This window comes from Porites lutea, chromosome 14 (assembly GCF_958299795.1).
Source record: "Porites lutea chromosome 14, jaPorLute2.1, whole genome shotgun sequence".
Lineage (NCBI taxonomy): Eukaryota > Metazoa > Cnidaria > Anthozoa > Scleractinia > Poritidae > Porites > Porites lutea.
The window spans coordinates 734,557-755,358 of record NC_133214.1 but is presented as its reverse complement, the minus strand read 5'-3'; the positions used below and the strand labels follow the sequence as shown (position 1 = coordinate 755,358).

At 37.0% G+C, this 20,802-nt stretch overlaps 1 protein-coding gene across 1 annotated transcript; it reads left to right on the top strand.

Annotated features, from left to right (window-relative positions):
- The first annotated feature begins 29 nt into the window (after window positions 1–29).
- On the top strand, window positions 30–20,796 carry LOC140924546 (histone-lysine N-methyltransferase EZH2-like). Its single transcript, XM_073374567.1, has 22 exons — window positions 30–212; window positions 1,184–1,312; window positions 1,762–1,878; window positions 2,317–2,443; window positions 2,661–2,798; window positions 3,154–3,280; window positions 3,509–3,574; window positions 3,717–3,811; window positions 4,301–4,335; window positions 4,967–5,026; window positions 5,245–5,385; window positions 5,900–6,043; window positions 6,480–6,571; window positions 6,872–6,912; window positions 7,320–7,445; window positions 8,192–8,305; window positions 8,719–8,783; window positions 9,618–9,713; window positions 17,828–17,909; window positions 18,582–18,662; window positions 19,257–19,341; window positions 19,745–20,796. The coding sequence occupies exons 1-22, from the start codon at window positions 126–128 to the stop codon at window positions 19,809–19,811; spliced, it is 2,115 nt and encodes a 704-aa protein (XP_073230668.1). The 5' UTR covers window positions 30–125; the 3' UTR covers window positions 19,812–20,796.
- The last annotated feature ends 6 nt before the right edge of the window (window positions 20,797–20,802 follow it).

Genomic DNA, 20,802 nt, shown 5'->3' with positions numbered 1-20,802 from the left:
ACCGAAGAGTAACGAACATTCTGCGACGCTTTCCGACACTCTGTATTGTTCTCAAACGTGTTTCCCGCCGCCATTCATAAACACGAGTTCCTCGATTAGTCTGTCTTGAGTTTTGTTAGGTTAAAATGGAGAGCGATCTGAAACGGATTGCTCGTTTAGAGTATTTGAAACTTCGGCAGTGCAAGCAAACAGAGAAAACAGAGGCCGTAAAGGTGCGTTTTTGAACTATAGAAAAATGTGAAATGAAACAACTTTCGCGTCATGTAAACTTTGAAGATCCCTTTGAAGTCTATCATGTCACGGGAGTTACTCATTACCATCAAAAAGTACGGTTGATTATTCTCCTAGTGTTACTTACTCTGAGAAGAAAGTTCTGAAATCCGCCAAAGCGGTAACTCTGATCTACCTATGGTATTAATTCCAGTACTCAGATTGAGTATGATAATTGAGCTCCAGTTAAAAATTAAGTTGTTAAAGGCTTTCAGGATGATTGATTACCAAAAACGAAAGTTGTAGCTGAGAATCCCAAATATAAAATATGGGTAGGAGACATGCACGCAAACAATGCAGACTCAAGGCAGACACATAATTTTTATAGTTATCCAGGAAGCCTTTTGTTAATTATTATGTGAAGAAAACTTCGTGATCATCAGCTTTTTGATTTTTGACCATTAGGGGTAATTCATTTTCCTGATTCTTTGTCCCAAATTTCTGTGTTGGACAGGCAATCACTCCTTAAGTATGAATAATTATTTTTATTGTCAGGAAAGATGGAAACGATTGCTTTACACCATTTTCACTACTTGTCAAATTCGCCACGTTCAAGTTCGCTACCAACAGGCTAGGCTCCTACCTATTGCACCATCTAGTGGGATTAAGGAAATATTTTTAATGGTTTACAGAAAGTGAAAACCTGTGACAGAGGTCTGGGGTTTCAACCTCATTCCCAGGCTTCTGTCTACTTCATCCCCTGGAGTGCTGGAGCAAGAGAGATGAGGGGTGGGGCGGGGGTTGGGGGGCTAAAGAAGGAGACAAACCTGAGGCATTTTGAAAACAAAATGTAGCATTTATTTAATTAGGAGTTAGTGTTCCTGATGTGCTGGCAATTAACCTGACAAATCAATCGTCAATAAAATTATCCTAGAAAATGACCAGTAGTTATTGTTTGTTCTCTGTCTTTCAGAGTTGTTTTTCAACCAACCAACAAAATCTAAAAGAGTTGCTGTGGAAGAGGAAACAGATACAAATCAGTGAAAAACAACAAGTTGTTCCATTTATTTCACCAGCTGAACAGCTTCCCTCGTCAAGAAAAGTAAGGCAATAATTCTTATATTTTGAACTTTCTGAAAGATTCAGAACAGACAGGGCTTTCACTAAGATTTCAGGTTACCGGGTATAGGCAGTTAGTTAGGCAGGACATTGGGATCAACTTAGGTTTCTGGGAAACTGCCCACCTACCCCTCCCCTAAGCTAACATTAACACTTACTTCTCACTAAGGGGAAAATGATGGCTTAGGGGAGGGGTGGGTGGGCAGTTTCCCTGTAACCTAAATTGATCCAGGCATTGAACTGCTAGGAAGTTCTTTTCTTTTTTACTTTCCTTTTGTTTTCTAGGAAAATAGTTGGGGGTCATGCTTATTATAGCGGTGTGCAAACCCCCAGACCCCAGCCTTTAGTGGCTGCCCTAGCAGAATTTGCTGTATATTATATAAAGGGGTAACTATTTAGTCTAAATCCAATGAATGTCACTTGTTTTTTCAGTGCTCTGTTTACAGTGGATTTGGACATGGTACTCAACATACAGTACTAAGGACATTATACACAGTTCAGGCTTTACCTCAGTTTTTCACATGGTCTCCACTTCAGCAGAACTACATGGTAAAATCCTTTTACAGAACCTTTTGTTACTATTATTATTTTTATTATTATATAAGATATACTAGTGTAATTGCGAGTGATTTTCTCTTTCAACATCTGAGTCCAAACTATGGAGTTTGGGAGGCAAAGAAGGTTTCTACTTGATGGAGAGGACCTTCCTGAAAATATGGGCTGTAGAAAGGAGCGTTATTTTCTGGGGTTCATGTATGTTGATGTTGCCAGGGATTTTGTTGGAGTAGTTTTCCATGTCCTTCTTGATGGTGCCAAGGGCTCGCATAACCACCAGGGCTGTTGTTGTTTTGAGCCCCCAAATTCGCGACACTCATCCTCAATTTCCAAGTCTTTGTATTTGGTAAGCTTTTCCGTGGTTGTTGTTGTTATTATTATTATTATTATTATTATTATTATTATTATTATTATTATTATCATCATCTCCAGGTCGAGGATGAGACAGTGCTGCACAATATTCCATACATGGGAGAGGAGGTCCTTGATCAGGATGGTTCATTCATTGAGGAACTTATTAAAAATTATGAAGGAAGAGTACACAACACACCAGATCATGGTAACATACCAAAGCTTTTCTTCTCCCTTCTCTTCTCTTCTCTTCTCTTCTCTTCTCTCCTTCTCTTTTCTCTTTCCATTTCCAGTTATTGATGTTACTCCAAGGCTTTGCTCTAATGTGGAGATCCTAAACACTCTAACATACAAAATTCATGGTGCTTGACACAACAAGTTAAAGGCATTTGGTTTAAAAGTAACAGAATTTTCTTATTTTTCAGTGTTTGATGAAGCAGCTCTCACTGATGACCTGCTTGTAGAACTTGTTGAAGCATTAAAGAAACACAAGGAGTCCAGTAAGAAAAATACTAAAGAGAGTGAGACAACGAAAGACACAGAAAAGGCAGCCTCAGCGGAAGGTAAAATAAATGAAAGGCTAGTCGTCTTCATATCTATTCTGATCTCAAATTATCTTTGACTTTAATCTGTTAGCATCTAAACTGGTTTCAAGACCATAATCATAATCCTCATCATCATTATCAAAGTCACCATCACCTGTTCTCCAGTATCAGCACCATGTACGTGGGTTGGCTTGGAGAACACTGTTCAGCACTGTTGTTGTTGTTGTTGTGGTCATCTTCTTACACTGTAGTTTTTTTAACTGTTGCCTGTTAAAAAGGCCACCCAGTTTGTTAGGTCATAAACCATGACCATTTAGGCAGTAAAAGTTATGTTTCTTTATTTAAATAATTATTTATTTATTTATTACTAAAGGAAGTTCCTCAAAAGATGAAACAAAACTAGCAGAAGGAACTGAGAAGCATGAACATGATGAGCTGTTTGATGCCATTGCATCTCTGTTTCCTGATAAAGGCTTGCTAGGGTCTGAGGTTTATCGAAGGTAACAAATCATGGATCCCCAAAGAAATAAAGTTAAAAAATCATCTTTCTATAGCAGATATAAAGAAATAACAAACAGCCCAACTGTGGATCAGAGGGTGGAGGGAGGGGTCAAGATTGTTTTGTTTCCCAAAATAATTATAGTACACCCCTGACAGCGTCTCAACAATATTATTTTTTTCACAGATTGTAATTTCTACCTCAGCAAAAGCTATTTTTTTTGTTGCAGGTACAAGAATGTACTGGATCGTAAAAATGGTGAATTGCCACCAGAATGTACTCCAAATATTGACAGGTCAGTGCAAAAAAAGTGGAAACAGAAGAAATAAGTAAGGGATCAACTATTTGATCTGAAAAATTATTTGGGTCATGTTAGAAGGTTAAGATTATTAATAGTGATTTTGTTTTAATGTCATTGTTTTTGGTTCTTAATCTAGTCCCAAAGCACAGTCAGTTTCAAGGGAACAGACTCTTCACTCATTTCACATGCTGTTCTGTAGAAGATGTTATAAGTATGACTGCTTCATGCATGGTAAGATGTTACAGTGTGCATCATTTAATGAGATTATACATGTACTGTATATGTTTATTAATGTAATGCAGTTAGTAGACAATAGCAAAGTACCCATGAATGGAATACAAGATCCATGTCAGAATTGTGCCCAAGAGGGGCTAAGTGGCCCCTATGACCTTTGCTCTCGGGCTACAAGGAAATCTTAGTTTTTTAATAAAAGTCCCATGCTGGGCACCCAGGATTTCACTGTTTCAGAGCACCAGGCTGATGCTCCCTTCAGTTTTTCTTAGAACACAGCTTTTTGTGGCCTTCTCTGCTCTGAAAAGTATTGAAGGTGGTACTACATGTACGTCTACATCCTTCAGTTCTGTTATATTACCTAGCAGACCAAAATTCTACTGACTGAGCTAATCAGATGATTTGTGGTGACTAGAACAGTGACATCATCTGACTCATTGTGCCCCATATTTTTTTCTTGTCAGTTAACATGCTCTTTCATTTTTTCAGGTTGGCGAACACTTCCTACACAGATAAAACGAAAGGTATCTGTCTTAAACTCTTAGGCTTAAGTTTTTGTACATCAAATTCTACATGTAGCTCCTTGAAGCATCAGCAACCTTAAAAACTAGACCTGCAATATTATGCACAACAACTAATACTAGCCAGCACAGGCTCGTGCATACAACCACCACAGGCAGCCCAAGCTCACTTTAAAAGTAAGAGTGTAATGAAGCACTTAATAATATTCTGTTTATTCTCACATGCATTAATAAGGCTAAATATGACCTTTGAATGAATAGGCATCACATTATGAAAGACCACTATATTTGTAACAATACCAGCACCATGCATGAATAAAGAATGACAAAATTATAAAGCAAAAATAAAATTAATTCTTAGACCCTTTCGTATAACCAAAGTTTCGGTGACCTGTATGTGTGTACATAATCTTACTTGTAAAAATTGCCAAAAGTAAACACAAAACTGCTGCATTCAATACGATGAATGGATGATGTTGTTTGTCTGATTCTGTTATTTTCTTTTAAAGCTTGAAAGTGCTATTACTTAAAATCTCTGTAATAACATTTTCTAATGAAAGCAAAAGGAGGCTTTAGTTAAATCCTTTGGAATTTAGCTTTCTATTGATCATATGTATTATATATCATTGTTTAGAGTCCTGTTGATCTTCAAGAAACAAACCCGTGTGGTCCTGACTGCTACATGCATGTAAAGGTACAAATTATTTATTGTTATCACTTTCTTATGATACTTGCTTCAACCAGAGCTGCTCTGAGATAGAGTACATTAGTTTGCATCACTGATAATGCTAGAGAATCAGTGTAATCTGGAGTCATGCAACATTTGGGTCTTGGAAACTATACTTTTACTGGCCTCTTGGGAGATTATTGGGGCTCTTTAAAATGACTGTTTGCGTTATGTTTGTCTGGCAGAATTTACATGAGGGAGACGGTGATGAGAAGGCATCTGAGGCAGTCAGCACCAGACGAAGGAGTCGAGCAAGCAGTAGAGATATTAAAGGAAAAGGAGTCAGTACCAAAGGATCCGGTTTCCCCAGTCCTGATCACAGTACTGTAAGCAAAATTTCCTATATTCCACTTATTCTTAGAATCTCACTGTCCAGTGAATTGCCAGGATAGGACTAAGTACCTTGCGCACTAAGTTTTCTTTCTTGCATTGGTCTATGTAAAAATCCAGGCAGGGTTTTTCAAAAGAAACATCTGAGGAAGAGTCAGGATTAAGGCGCTGGGATTGAAATCCATAGGCCCTGAGTTCAGTTCCCACCCTAGCCACTAGCTGGATTTTTTCTCAGTAGTCATGAGTTCAACTCCTTGGTCACCCTTGTAAATTCTTAACCTTGTGTGCTACAATGGTTTACCAGTAATAGTATTACCCCACCAATGAATTCAGTTTTTTTTAAATATTGCATTTTGTAAAAAACTGAACAAAGGGAGCATTTGCACAGTACTGTGCCACTGTGGGCTAAATGTTTTTGAGTCCAGGTCTACCAATAACACTGACAAAGGTTACAAGTATCTATCAGTACCTTTCGTCTTCTTCATTTGTTTCCATTTGTTTTTATTGAAGGCTGGCGGAAGCAGCCCAGAACATTCACTGGTGTCTTCTGAGTGGAGTGGAGCTGAAGCATCACTGTTTCGTGTTTTGAGGCCGATCTACTGTAACAATTACTGCAGTATTGCTAACTTAATTCACTCCAAGACCTGTAAAGAGGTAAGATTATTTCAGTGATGAAGGCATTTCTCAGGCCATACCCCAGATTGAACAGGAAACAAGTAACTTGCCTCACACACCTTAATTTTGCTTTGTATAAAAAAATTTAAAGTGTGAAGAAAATTTTTTATGATAACAAGACATTCATACTATTGGGTGTGTTTTCAAAGCTTGAACTTGTGGCTTGTAAGGTCCCCACCTATACTATCCTAAAATGTTGCAAACTCATAGTTCTGTGCTATTCCAGTGCCTCGGAAATCTTAGTTTTCATAAATATCGTATTTTGGGCACCCTCCATTTCACAGATTCACAGCACTGGGCTCCCTACAATTTTCTTAAAGTACAACATAGTCTCAGACGACTTCATATTTCACTGAAGAGCTGCCTACAAGGTGACCATACCGGCTCATTTGATTCTGAGTAATTCACTCTTTAGGTGTATCTGAGGGCGTGTCAAGAATCACATGAACCTTTACCAACTGCAGATGATCAGAACACACCACCAAGAAAAAAGAAAAGAAAGCACAGGTCTTTAGTTACCTTTTACTGAAATATTGTCTTTTTTGCCTCTAAGTCTTCAACCTTTTACTCCTAATAGCTGCTAAATAAAACACGTTTAAAAAAAAACAAATTTCATTTTATAAAATTGTATGAAATAACTGGTCTTGCCAAAGAGGTATTATAGTTGGGTACTGTCGCCAATAATTTTTTTGTAAAAACGATGGGTGCGCTATGCAAGACATAGTTTAATAATTAAACTATGTCTTGCATAGCGCTGGGTCTTATGTTACCTGCTTTTTTCTTTACTTTTTTCCCTTTGATTTCCAGAATGTGGTCACTACATTGCCGGAAGATTCAGCTGAAAAAAGGTGCTGATATGGTTCATTTTCTAATAGTAATTTGATTGTCCCTTGATTTTGATGTGATGAAATTTGCATCTTCTTTTGTAGAAATAAAGTTATATTTTTATTTGCTTTATCAATCAGTCCTTGAAAAACCTGAAAATGGCAATTGACATGAACAAATCAGCACAGTACAACCATTGAACTAACAGGAAGACAATGAATGACACCCTAGAAAACAATCAATTTATGGCCGAAATACGACACTGGCTGAACCTATGACATAAGCCAGATCAACTATCCAGGGGCAATTATGATTGAAATAGATAGAAGATGACTTTCCTGGAACCTTGTTCATCTTGCAAATGAGTAAGAGAAATGTTACTCGCCTAGCACTCTGTCATTCCTGCCTGACACATCTTTTTTTTTCTCAGATTCTACTTCTACCCATGTATACAACTACATACCATGTGATCATCCTGGCCAGCCATGTGATCAGTCATGCATCTGTGTTGCAACTCAGAACTTCTGTGAAAAATTCTGTCAATGTAGTACTGACTGTAAGTTGAGTGAAAAAGTATTTCTTGTGTCTTTTTTTTTTTTTGTAGACCATTTGTTCTCCCACCCAAAATTCTGAGTTTGAGCCATGAAGTGGTGGCATCTCTACTGTCACTAGTTAATTTGTGCCTTGCTGCTGTCGCTTCATGGCCCAAGCTTGTATCACAGGAAAGACTTCTTTATTCAAGGTGTAGAGGTGACAGAAAGGTGGAGAACAGGTTGCACTAAATTTTTGTATATGTTGTAGTTAATTTTTATTTCAGTTAATTTTTATTTTTCCATTGTTTCTGGGTATGGTTATGTATGCTAATGAATTAAACACAAAGGAAAACCAAAAATTAACTAAAATAAAAAATTAACTGCAACATATACATGCAACAAATTCACGCCAGTGCTCAGATTTGAGAAAGTTACATGTAATATACAAGTGGGAAACAGCCTTTTATGCAAATGATGAGCATCCCATCCATGAGAAGAAGCAATGCTTGTAGTAGCTGCTTCTTACCATAGAAATTAGATTAAGTTCTGAAACATGGCTTTTCCAATAAGTGGATACTTCTATAATTCCCTAGGCTATTTAAAGTTTAAAAGAGCTCAATCTTTAACAGTTTTTTTAGATAATTCAGTTTAGTATCTGCACTCCTTATCTTGTTAAAAAAGCGTGCTTGTCTTCTTCCAGTCAAATGTATCAACCACTTTATACTGCAATGAATCAATCAAGTATCTCTTTATCCCCCTTTGTCTTCAGGTCAAAACCGTTTCCCTGGATGTCGTTGTAAAGCACAGTGTAATACAAAGCAGTGCCCATGCTTCCTAGCAGTCAGAGAGTGTGACCCAGACCTCTGTCAGACTTGTGGATCTGGTAAGTGAAAGAATTCTCTCGCAGCCTTTCTAGTATCATTCAGTCTCAAGCAGTGTAGGTTCACATAGTATTCTAGGGTTCACACTGGTCATGGAAATCTGAGATTGTCATGGAATTTATTAGAATAGAGGCATAGAAATTCTGGAAAATCAAGAGATGCTGTTAAGTATTGGAGGTAGATCTTTACTTCAACAAAATTCACATTATAAAAAGAAACTTTCAAAACGAAGGTTTCCCTTCCCATGGAATCCACAAGGACAGGTTAAAGTTTTTTCCATGCATAAATCCTGCACAGTTCGGTTACAGACATGTGTAGGTGAAAATACAAGTGAATCATTCTAGGGTACTGTCAAAACAGTGTACGTGGGTTGGTCAAAGCTGGTAAGATATTCTTTTTTATGTTCCTTCATTAGATAACTTTGATGGAAAAACTAGCATCAGTTGTAGAAATGTTGGACTTCAACGTGGTCAGCGAAAGGTAAACTTTGTGTTTTGGTCAGAGCTTAGATTTATGTAAGAGCTGGTTTCTCTCTTTAATTGTGACCAGTCTGGAAATCCCCCTTCTTGCATTAAAGCCTTGTGTACAACTACTGTACTGGTCATAGGAACTGTGCACTCTAAACAGCATTGAACTGTTTGCCTGAATTACCCAGTTATTTTCCACCTAGTGCCTCCCAATCTTTCGACTGCATTCTTTTTTCAATACTGTATCACTGCTGATGCTTCAATCCCTAAAACCTGTAACATTCATTTATTTGACTCTTCAATATGGTCTTGTGTCCACATTATTCATGACAAAATGCAATAATTACATTTTTTTAATAGTCTGTGAAGCCTGTTAATAAACCCTGTTTCCACAGGCCTTTTGCACAATGGCATCATTTCACTACTACTACCAGAATCCTTCATGGTTTTGCTTTCTTGTGCGAAGTAAGGCTTTTGTTATTTGAACCTCACTACAATGTAAGTTTACCAAATTTAAATGTGAAATAAAAAATGAAATGAATTCTGGTCTTAGTAGTAAAAAGACGTCATCGTGCAAATGGCCTATTGAGGGGATTACTACGGTTTTGACTGGGAAAAGGTCTCCACTGCTGTTTCATTAACCAATCAGAAATAATAGTAATCATGTGTTGGACACATGCATTTCCCCACAATTAGCATCTGCTGCATCAGTGTTTTTTACCTTGGATGATCTGCATGTCCCTATGAAAAGGCGAGGATTCTTTTCCCTGTCTAGTTTTTGGTCATCCACATATTTGAAATGAAAAAACTCAGTGATGCCATAAGTTCTTTGCTTCTGTTTATTCAGCATCTTCTTCTGGCACCCTCTGATGTGGCTGGCTGGGGAATTTACATCAAGGAACCTTGTAAAAAAAATGAGTTCATTGGAGAATACTGCGGAGAGGTAAGAACAGTGACCAACGACCACTTAGTTTGGGTAAAGTTATAATAAATTATATACCATGCCAGGTTTAGGAATGAATTTTCTTTTTTTTTTTCTTAGTACGCCTGAACAACGTACTATATTTTCTGTAAAAAAAAAACAGGCTATAATCTATATTTAGTGAAGAGCTGGATTCCGAGCTCATTTGTTTGAGAAATGCAGAACTCTTGGCCATACAGTGGTCATAGACCATGTCCGTAATTGGCGTATCGAGGTATTTATAAGGCCTATTAAAAAGGCAGCAAACGTAGAAGTACTAAGCTTTCTAACGTGATTAGGGTAAATTTAACTACCAACATACATAGAAACATGGCCGTACTAAGACCGAATAAAATACCAGCATACATAGAAACATGGCCGTACTAAGCATACTAACGTACTAAGACTGAATAAAATACCAACATACATAGGACATGACAGTAGTAAGCGTAATAACGTACTAAGACCGAATAAAATACAGATATGCATAGAACACGGCCGTACTAAGACTGAATAAAATACCAACATACATGAGAACATGGCCGTACTAAGCGTACTAACGTACTAAGACCGAATAAAATACAGATATGCATAGAACACGTCCGTACTAAGCGTACTAACGTACTAAGACCGAATCAAATACAGATATACATAGAACACGGCCGTACTAAGCGTACTAAAGTACTAAGACTGAATAAAATACAAACACACATAGAACATGGCCGTACTAAGCGTACTAACGTACTAAGGCCAAAAAAAAAATAGCAACATACATAGAACACGGCCGTACTAAGCGTACTAACGTACTAAGACCGAAAAAAATAGCAACATACATAGAACACGGCCGTACTAAGCGTACTAAAGTACTAAGACCGAAAAAAATAGCAACATACATAGAACACGGCCGTACTAAGCGTACTAACGTACTAAGACCGAATAAAATACCAACATACATGAGATCATGGGCGTACTAAGCATACTAACGTACTAAGACCGAAAAAAATACCAACATACATAGAACATTGCCGTACTAAGCGTACTAACGTACTAAGACCGAAAAAATACCAACATACTGATAGAAGAAAGTTAGTGAAAAGGGGAGGAGTTAGAAGAGTGAGAAGATTAAGAAGAATAGAGGCAAGATGTAAATCAGATTCCTGATACCTCATCGTGTCGCGAGCGAGTTGCTCGAACCACCCCCACATATTTTGGAGGAGAACCCGTTACTTTGGTGAAGAGTTTTGTACGTGGTTTAAAGCCTAAAATAAGTGAACATGTTATTTGAAAACAACCGCCTGATTTCAAGTCTGCATTGAACATTGCAAAACTAAAAGAATTAGTAACTCTTAGCCGTAAATCGAATAATGGTCAAGAAGTGGAGAATTTTGAAGAATTACAGTTTAACCCCTCAGAAGAGGAAATCAAACAATCTGTCGGGGAAGAATTTAATGTTTGGAGTACAGATTTCCAAAATAATGGAAATAGTCGTATTAATCGCAAATTCCGATCGGCAAACTTAATCGTTTTCGTTGTGGGGGTAGCGTTTTCAGCAAAAATCCTAAATTGGGCAGTTATGGAAGCTCGAAGCCCAACTTTAGAGGCCTGTATCGGAGAAACAATATGCAGAATGCTTTTCACCAGGGAAAAATTGGCGCTCAGTTAAACTGGCTGGCGCCCCTATCGTGTGTGGTAGTGAACCCGTGATGGGGGCGCTTGAAAATTCTACAAGTAATGACCATTCTTCTGTCGGATCAAGTTCAGATAAATGTGCTTTCAGTAACTCTCGAAATTCGGCCGAGAATGTTTCTAAAAAGAATGTTCAAGCGTTTAGTCATGTTTTGTCTAATCCCTGTGAGCCTGTTATCTCGTCAGACTTTAAAATGTATAAACCTCAAGTTACCGTCACATGTCAACATGGGTGTTCTAAAGAAGGCCAGCCTCAAAACGTCCCTAATGAAAATATTATGTTTGGAGTTATTAAGTGTCTTTGTCAGGTCATAACAAAATTTGATGGTGAAATCGCCGGGTCGTCGCTAAATGAAAAAGAAAATGCTCATTCGCCAAATGTACCTATGTCTTCTCCTAAAAGTGAAGTCATTTATGAGAAGTCTTCAAGTGAAGATTTATCTCGAGAAGTCTAAAATGAAGAAAATTCGGAAGTAAATATCACTGGGGCTAAAAATAATTATATTTGTAATGAGTGTCGTGGCTTATCTGTCGCTAGTAGCCCAGAGACAACGACATATCTGACTGACGTGAATGACAGGGTTTCTTTGCCTGCTACATCGGGTAAAATTGATTCTATTCATCCTTTCGAGAGTGACAATTTTAATGTAACAGTAACAATAAAAGGAAATACCGTAGTTATCGTGCACTCCTTGACACAGGAGCAGTGGTAACAGCAATTAGTTCTCAAGTTTGGGAAAAGTATCTTAGACATAAAAATTGTTGTTTAGATTCCTCGTCGACCAGTTGCGTAACGAAATTCGAAAAAGGCACCTTTACTTCCGATTCCATTCGAGGGTGCATTTGACAGAGTGGCTGTTGATGTTTAAGGTCCTTTTCCACATTCTAGTAAAGGAAGTAGGTATATTGTAGTTTTTAGTGATTATTTAACTCGTTGGGTCGAAGCATTCCCAGTGCCTAGTGTCTAAGCAACTGTTATTGCACGTCTTTTGATTGATGAAATTATTTCTAGACATGGGGCACCACGTGTGTTGCTCTCTGACAGAGGAACTAACTTTTTGTCTAAAGTCGTTGCAGAAGTTTGTAAAATATTTCAAATTCAAAAGGTCAATACTTCTAGTTATTACCCAAAGACCGATGGTCTTGTAGAAAGGTTTAATTCTACCTTGTGTCAGTCTTTGTCAATGTATATTTCCAAAAACCAGAAAGATTGGGACAAGTTCATACCGCTTATTTTGTCTGCGCATAGGACTTCTGTTTTAGATGCAATTAGGGATTCTCCTTTTCATGTTCTTTATGAGCGAGAGCCACGCTTGCCAATTGACGTTAAGTATTTGCCTCCTGCGGCTGATGATTTGAGTACTTTGGTCCTTGACTATCGAAACCGTATTGTCGATAAAAGTCGAATTGGCTCAAAATTTAGCGAGAGAAAATTTACAACATGCACAACAAAAAATGAAGGATTATTACGATCAAAATACAAAAAAACGTGTTTTTGTAGTTGGACAACGTGTTTGGGTTTATACCCCGAGAACTAGGAAAGGGTTATCTAAAAAGTTAATGCATAATTGGTTGGGTCCATACAGAATCGTTGAGAAATTGTCACCGGTTCATTTGAAGTGGCGCACGATCACCAATAAAAAAGTTGCTTTTTGGCAAATCGTATGAAGCCGTTTGTTGATCCAAATTTGAGACCAATTGACCCTGCGCCTTTTGATGACCCTGCCGAGCCGTACATTCAGGAATATGATATTCCAAAAGATTGTTTTGAGCCAATTTCTGCTGAAGTGAATCCTAAAGACACTGACTTAAATCCAGTTAGTATTGAGATGCCACTGTGCCTACAGCCTCAAAAAGAGAAAGAGTCAAATAAAGAATCAGACCAAGAAAAGACAAAGAATCAACTTCAAAATGCAAAAGAATCAACTCCGGAAGCAACTGTTATCGACAATGAAACTGTGTTTAGTGCAGAAAAAATTCTGGAACATCAGAAGAGAAACGGAAAGGTTGAGGACTTGGTCAAGTGGCTCCTCTATCCTAAAAATTAATCAACGTGGGAACCGGAACACCATATTTTGGATAGACGTCTCATTGGTAATTATCTTCAATCACAAAAATAATTCTCGTTTTTGTACTCTGCCTTGCTGCTTGGCTTATTATTTCTTTGATTTTCTCTTACCCATGAATTGAGTTCGGTAATACCCAAAGGCAAAATATTTTTGGCCATGAATTTATGAACGCCTTCTCTCCGTTTTTCAAGTCTCTCTGTAATCTTTTTGTAAGTTGTTGTTTACATTATGTCATGAATTTGATAAGTTTTTGTCTTCTGAAGTTCAAGTTAAGTTGTCTTCAGTATCAAGTTATGCGCAAGGAAATTATTGCATCTAATGTCTTTTTAAAATCTTTTGATCTATTAGCTGTCTATATTTATGTTTTGTTTCTGAGACTATTTTGTTTAAGTCGTTTCTGTAAAATAGTTATTATAACCTTAGACGTCGGAAATTAGATAATTAGATACATTACGTGCTTTGTAATAGTTATTTTGTAAAGTTGCTTGTATTGGTATTTCGTCATGTATTCAATCACCGATTCTTCTGTTGTTCTTTGATGGCTTGTCAGTGATTTTTGGTCACATTAGTGCTCCAGTTAGTCCATCAGCTAAGGGGTTTGTATGGCTCACTTAAGAGGAAGAAAAAAACATGTATAATCTAAATCTTTGAGCAAAAAGCATCACAAAAATGCATGACAGCAAGGATAGAACGGTAACTTTCATTTTGTAAATCGAATTTTAAATTTGCCACTTAAACCCTTATTTTGGTCGCCATCTTGGATTTATAAACAAACTCTTGATTCCCTCTTAAAAACACACGATGTTTTTGAAGAAGATTTGAACTTCTAGGTATCTGAGATGTTATTTTAGCATTGTTAAGGTTAGTTAAGATATGATGACGTCAGGTATGACGTCATAGTGACCACCATTTTGCTTTTAGAATTAGCGTATTCAACTGATATCTCAATCACCTAAATAAGAAAATTGTCATCAACATTAATTAAACATTGGAAGTTCTTTTTCTCATTACAAAACTGTTTTCTGTTGAAATGGGCGAATTTGACTTTTTTCATGAGGAAAAGGGCCAATTTGAAACAAATTGGTGACTTTCTTTAACCCTTTGGTGACGGCCGGTGAGTAGCGAAAAAACCGCGTTATTCGCAAATTCCTCTTCTTTGGACTGGTTTTCGGCTAATTAGCATGGCTAAAAGAATGGCTCAAAATGCATTTTGCATCCAAAAAGGCATATTTTTCGACTAATTAGACGTAATTAAACAGCTTTTTTTGTTTTCACGCATGCACACAAGCCAAAATTTTGACTTTTTTATTTATGAATCTATTTCGATCTTTCTCTATCGCTCTCTCTCTCTCTTTTTTTCTTGTCCTTTCTTCTTTATTAGCAGTTTTTTGCCCAATTTATCGTATTTTTTGCTTGGAATTGTGGTTGGCCATTTTTTTAGGAAACAGACAAATGTAATCAAAGAGTAGCAGGTAAACAGCGATATTGCCAGTGGATTTCTCCTCAAAATGTTACCTCTTTTGTGAGTGTAACGTTGTAAGGATTAGTCAGAATATCTAAACAAGATATCGCTGGAAAGCTTTGCTGACATTGTTGCTTACCAATTTATTAACTTTAACTGAAAGCTAAATGGGTCTAGGAAGGAAAATATGCGTGATCATGCATCGTTCCATATGGAGTGATAACAAGCAAAGCAGTCGTCGAAGGTTTAGAGCCATCGAAATCACAATGCTAGAAGAATACATTTAGAGCTATTGTAACGTCGTTTTCTACCGTAACGACAAAGTAAAACATACCTCTAACAAAAAGGAATAAGGCAGAAGTAAGGGCAGATAACGTGCCCCCCCGGGGGGGGGGGGGGCACTCAAGGGGGGTCTTGGTAGAGCTGTGCCGCCGAGGCCTTCAAAGCTCCACCTTGTTTAAGAAATGGCTCACTTCGCTACCCTGTTTACGATTCTGACTTTGATTTGTTTCGTTTTAAGTAAAGAATCAAGTAGTTTTTCAAACTAACATCACAGAAGTAGGTACTTTGGAAAAAAGTTATTGATACTGCAAATGTAAACTGCTCATCGCAAGCCTTTACATTCTTTTTAAGGCTTCCAGCCCCAAAAGACACTGTTCAAGTCGCTTAACAGTAAAATTCTACACCCTGTTTAATACTCAAGACCTTGTGTTCAGCTGCCCATACCTGACCTGTATAAGCCAAATAAGGAAGTGTTCCCCCCCTCCCAAACCTCGAAACGTGCTTCACTCTTCAGTCTATTTTAGAACAAAAGCACTATATGATCCCATAACTGACATCATTCGCATAACACCATTCTTCACTGCGACACTCAGCGTTTGGAACATTTAACATAAACATAGATTCACATGTACTGCATTAGTTATAAGTTATAAGCACAAAGCTAGATATAATGCCAATCATCTTTTAACATCGCTTTTTCGCTGGTGTCGTCGTTGTGGATACTCAAGCTTCCTAAACTTTATGTACTGCATTTGCTGCTCAAACATCATAAGCTGAAGAAAGGTTCCTAAGCATGAGTTGCAACTACTCTACTTAACGTGCCAACGAAGGGAGCAGAGCAATGGTTCTTCTTCTCATCGAGCCTTGATAATTACTCCTGAAAAGTCATGTTTTTAGTTCAAAGATATTTTAAATCTACGCTAAAAGAAGATTTTCTTTCTACGTTGAAAGAATATAAGCAACTTTTCAGCCTTCCCTGAAATTCATTGTGTAGTGTGGCAAGGTATGTGAAATTTTGATTTAAAAAGGGGATTTTTAAAAAAGCTCTTGACCTCAGGTGCGCTGGGGTGCCTTGCATTTGTATTACTAACGCGGTCATGTTCCAAGGGCACCCAACGTCAATTTTCGGAGAATATCTGTTCGGAAGACGATTTGAGATCTAGAATTTTCGGAACATTTGCTGTAAAATTTCTTGCTTGTCTGCCTCCCCTAGGATTTTCGAACATCTAAAAAAGGGTATAATTGCCCATTTTTAACGGATTTTTACCCTAAGAGTGTCACCTAAAATTTTCGGGAGCCTTTTTTCTGGCAGAAATTTTTAAAAGGGTAAGTTTTGATCCCTATAACTTTCGGATCGCTAGACGTTCGACTAGGAAATCCGCACAGATGAAAAATTTTTAGGGGATAAAAATATGCCTATATGTTCCGTTTAAATACTAAAATACGTTTAACAATGCTAGGTTTAAGTGGTTTTGATCTATATTCTATTTGGGTGCCCCTTAAAGCTAATATGTTCGCGACCGGCGATGTTTTCAAAATGTTGGTATTTTATTCAGTCTTAGTACGTTAGTACGCTTAGTATGGCAATGTTCTATGTATGTGGGTATTTTTTCGGTCTTAGTACGTTAGTACGCTTAGTACGGCCATGTTCTTTGTATGTGTGTATTTCTTCGGTCTTAGTACGTTAAAACGCTTAGTACGGCCATGTTCTATGTATGTTGGTATTTTTTTCGGTCTTGGTATGTTAGTACGCTTAGTACGCCATGTTCTATGTATGTTGGTATTTTTTTCGGTCTTGGTATGTTAGTACGCTTAGTGCGGCAATGTTCTCATGTATGTTGCTATTTTTTCGGTGTTAGTACGTTTGTACGCTTAGTACGGCCATGTTCTACGTATGTTGCTATTTTTTTCGGTCTTACTACGTTAGTACGCTTAGTACGGCCATGTTCTCATGTATGTTGTTATTTTTTTCGGTCTTAGTACGTTAGTACGCTTAGTACGGCCGTTTCCAATGTATGTTTGTATTTTTGTCGGTCTTGGTACGTTAGTACGCTTAGTACAGCCATGTTCTCATGTATGTTGGTATTTTATTCGGTCTTAGTACGTTAGTACGCTTAGTACGGCCATGTTCTATGCATGTTGGTATTTTATTTGGTCTTAGTACATTTAGGACGGCCATGTTCTAAGCATTTTGGTATTTCATTCGGTCTTAGTACGCTTAGTACAGCCAATTGTTCCATTTTCATCCGCATGCATGCATGGCTTTCTTCAGCTTTGCCACAGAGCACAGCATGTAACAAAGACAGTTGCTATAACACTCAGTGACTAAGGGAATAAAACAAGCCCTCTTCACACCTAACACTCTGGAGTAGTAAATAAAGACGTCAGAGTCCAGTATACACAAAATAAACTAACAAAGAACTTACTAAATTCTAAGTACACTTGTCCGGCGTACTAAGCAAAAAAAATTCAAAAGAGGTGCCTAGAATGGGCAGCATATGATAAATTACATACAGAAAGGGCAGCTTAAATTTCAGAAACCTTAATAAGTGGACCATTATTTGGCTTTGTTTGTTTGTTTTTTGTTTTTTATGCAGATAATTTCCCAGGATGAGGCTGACCGCAGGGGGAAGGTTTATGACAAGTACATGTGCAGTTTCTTATTTAACCTTAACAATGGTAAGAAGACAAGCTAACAATGAGATAATTAGTTACAGTTGAACCTCTCACAACGGCCACCTTTGGGACAGAAGAGAGTGGCCTTTTTTTAGAGATGTTTATGGAGATGGCATGGAGTGTCCACCCAAAAAAGTGGCCATTTGAGAGAGGTGGCCATTAGTGTAGGTTCAACTGTCGTCAAAACAGATTAAAATGTAACTGATGGCAGGAGTCAAAGAATGTGCAATCATTTTAAAAAAACATGAAGTCATGACAATCACTGGAAAGTGGCTTATTCTGATTGGTTTTTTGAGAGAGTGTGTCTACTGTGATTGGTTAATGCACATCCTATGACATCAGTAAATGTACAACTAGTGCTTAGCATGGGAAAATGACTCATTTTGATTGGTTAATTAATAAAAACGTGTTTCCAAATTGATTGGTTACTTCAAAATTGCTCAGGACACGGCAAGCAAATATTATAACTTCAACATTCAATCAATGGAAATAATTGTTTACATGAAGTTAAAAACAAACTTAGATGATGTTTTAACATAAAAATTAAATTTCAATGAAAACTAAACAGAGTAACCAGTGTAATGGATATGTATGCATGCATAAATGTACTTATCATGATTGCTCATAAATTCTGTTTCATATTTGGAATGCCATTTCATGCTTTTTTTGTTTCAGACTTTGTTGTGGATGCTACTCGGAAGGGAAACAAAATAAGATTTGCCAACCACTCTATCAGTCCAAACTGTTATGCCAAAGGTAGTTAATGGAAATAAAGGCACTTTTTTATAGCATTTGAATCAGTGCCAGATCTGTTAGCCTCTGTTCTCCCTGTAAACTCACTGCGTTCTTTCTTGAACAAGTTTTAAAAGCCTATAGGGAATCTGTTATAAGTAGTTGTGTTCAGTTACAGCTGTATCAATTTCTTTAGCTGCTATTTTCAGATCTCAAACTTTCATTTTCTCTAGAGTCTTCTATTTGAAGTGGGTGCTCTGGGGATTATAGAAAGACTTTATTTTCTCTTAGTTCCCAGTGTTACTCACATGTTTTCTCTTCCTTTCTTCACCACTCTACACTTGTGGACTTGACTATTTTTGTTATCATTCACGTGACACATTAGTTATATATCACAGTCTCAATATGGTGGCGTCCAACGGTCATGGTCCTTGTGCCCAAGCTCCATTGTCCGCAAGGTTCAGGTGAATAGTAGAACGAGAGTCTTTCCAAACATGATCATGCCACTGTCTGGCGAGCAGAAACAAGTAATAACTATTACCATTCACTGTGAACCTAAATGTTAAAGTTTATCTTCATTGCTGAAAACTAGAAGTTTGTGAACATTTCTTGTTACAGTTATGATGGTGAACGGAGATCATAGAATCGGTATTTTTGCCAAGCGTGACGTTGAAGCTGGAGAGGAGCTGTTCTTTGATTATAGGTAAGCAAAAATATGACCTGACTCGCTTAATACAGTACTTTCTAGTTCATCATTAGGGCATATACTGTGGAAACTATATTGCACCTGTCATGTTTAAGCCTTTAATCCCTAATATCAACCAACAAATTCTCTAGACTGCGATCATCTCCTTAGATTTCATTTAAGAATTAGTTGAGAGAATTGTATACAAGATCAAAGCCTTTTTCTTTGGTGATTATTCTATGAATTCTCATTACTTTTTCCCTTGATATATAGTGATATTTTTAGGAAAAAATTTATGTTGGACACTCTTGGGCTAAAGGGCTACCGTATTTAACACAAACTAAAACCCTCATGAATGTTCAGTTATGAGGAATGTTCCCTCATTTTCTTATTTAAACACTCCTTTTCTCTTTATTTACAGATATAGTGCCACAGATGCTCTTAAATTTGTTGGGATTGAACGGGATGTTGACTTTGCCTTACGATAGACATCATTTGCTAACAACATGTCACACATTCCACTAGTGTGGAGGCACATATGAAGCAGATATGAACCCTATGTAACGGAGATGTAAAAACAATGAACGCTTACTGACATGTATTTTTCCCTCTTTTGTATCAGATAAACAAAATAAACTTAACTTTGTGGGCACGAATGACTTGTTTGAAGGTTCTTTCACTGTTTCAAAATCTCATGAATGAATGAACTTTATTTGAATGTCTGAGTATTAATTTTACTCAGCTAATTGGGGATGCTTAATTTCATTGAAAATATAAATAGCACAACTATAAATAAAAATATTATAGATTATGCTAAGGTAGATTTCAAAATGACAAATATCATGGATCTAAAAAAATAATTATTGTGCTAGAATAGGTTTAGGTTGAAAGTGAAATGTTGAGGATTTATTTAAGTAAATGTGACAAAATGTTTATTTCTTTCTCTGGCTCCAATCTCCAGTTGAATTTAATTTATATAAAGTGTATATTTGGTAGCAATACCACCCAACAGAGGAATGAAGATATAATGTTTATAATATATGAATAAAATTTAAACCAAGGATAAACTTGAACCACAATATGATATACGAATAGTAAGTGGATGAACGAATGTCATGAGACTGAAACATTTCTGGAAGAAGTTTTTAAATTTTATATTTTTAGACGTATAGACTGATATATACACCTGTTTTCAAAAACATTGCTCCTTCAGAAATACATATATTTTTGTTTTTTATGTATATAAAAAGAAGAGAAAGGTGGAGAACAGAACTTCTGACGTACAAAAGATGAAAAGTCAAAATTTGATATAAAATTAATGTTTCCATCTTAAACCTTCACTGATCTATGGTGCAGAATAGAAAAATGCATCTCAAAATACGGTTCTGTAGGGTTAATAATTGTGTAATAAGATGAAAAAATAGAAGAGAAAATAGAAATGACTTAACACAATGCAGCACAATTATGCTTTACATACAT

Bases quoted from the DNA above. Each gene is read 5' to 3' on its own strand.
- LOC140924546 (XM_073374567.1), top strand. From the start codon at position 126: ATGGAGAGCGATCTGAAACGGATTGCTCGTTTAGAGTATTTGAAACTT. The intron at 6,913-7,319 runs GTGCTGATATGG...TTTTTTTCTCAG, and splicing joins GAAGATTCAGCTGAAAAAAG to ATTCTACTTCTACCCATGTA. The intron at 17,910-18,581 runs GTAAGAAGACAA...TTTTTGTTTCAG, and splicing joins CTTATTTAACCTTAACAATG to ACTTTGTTGTGGATGCTACT.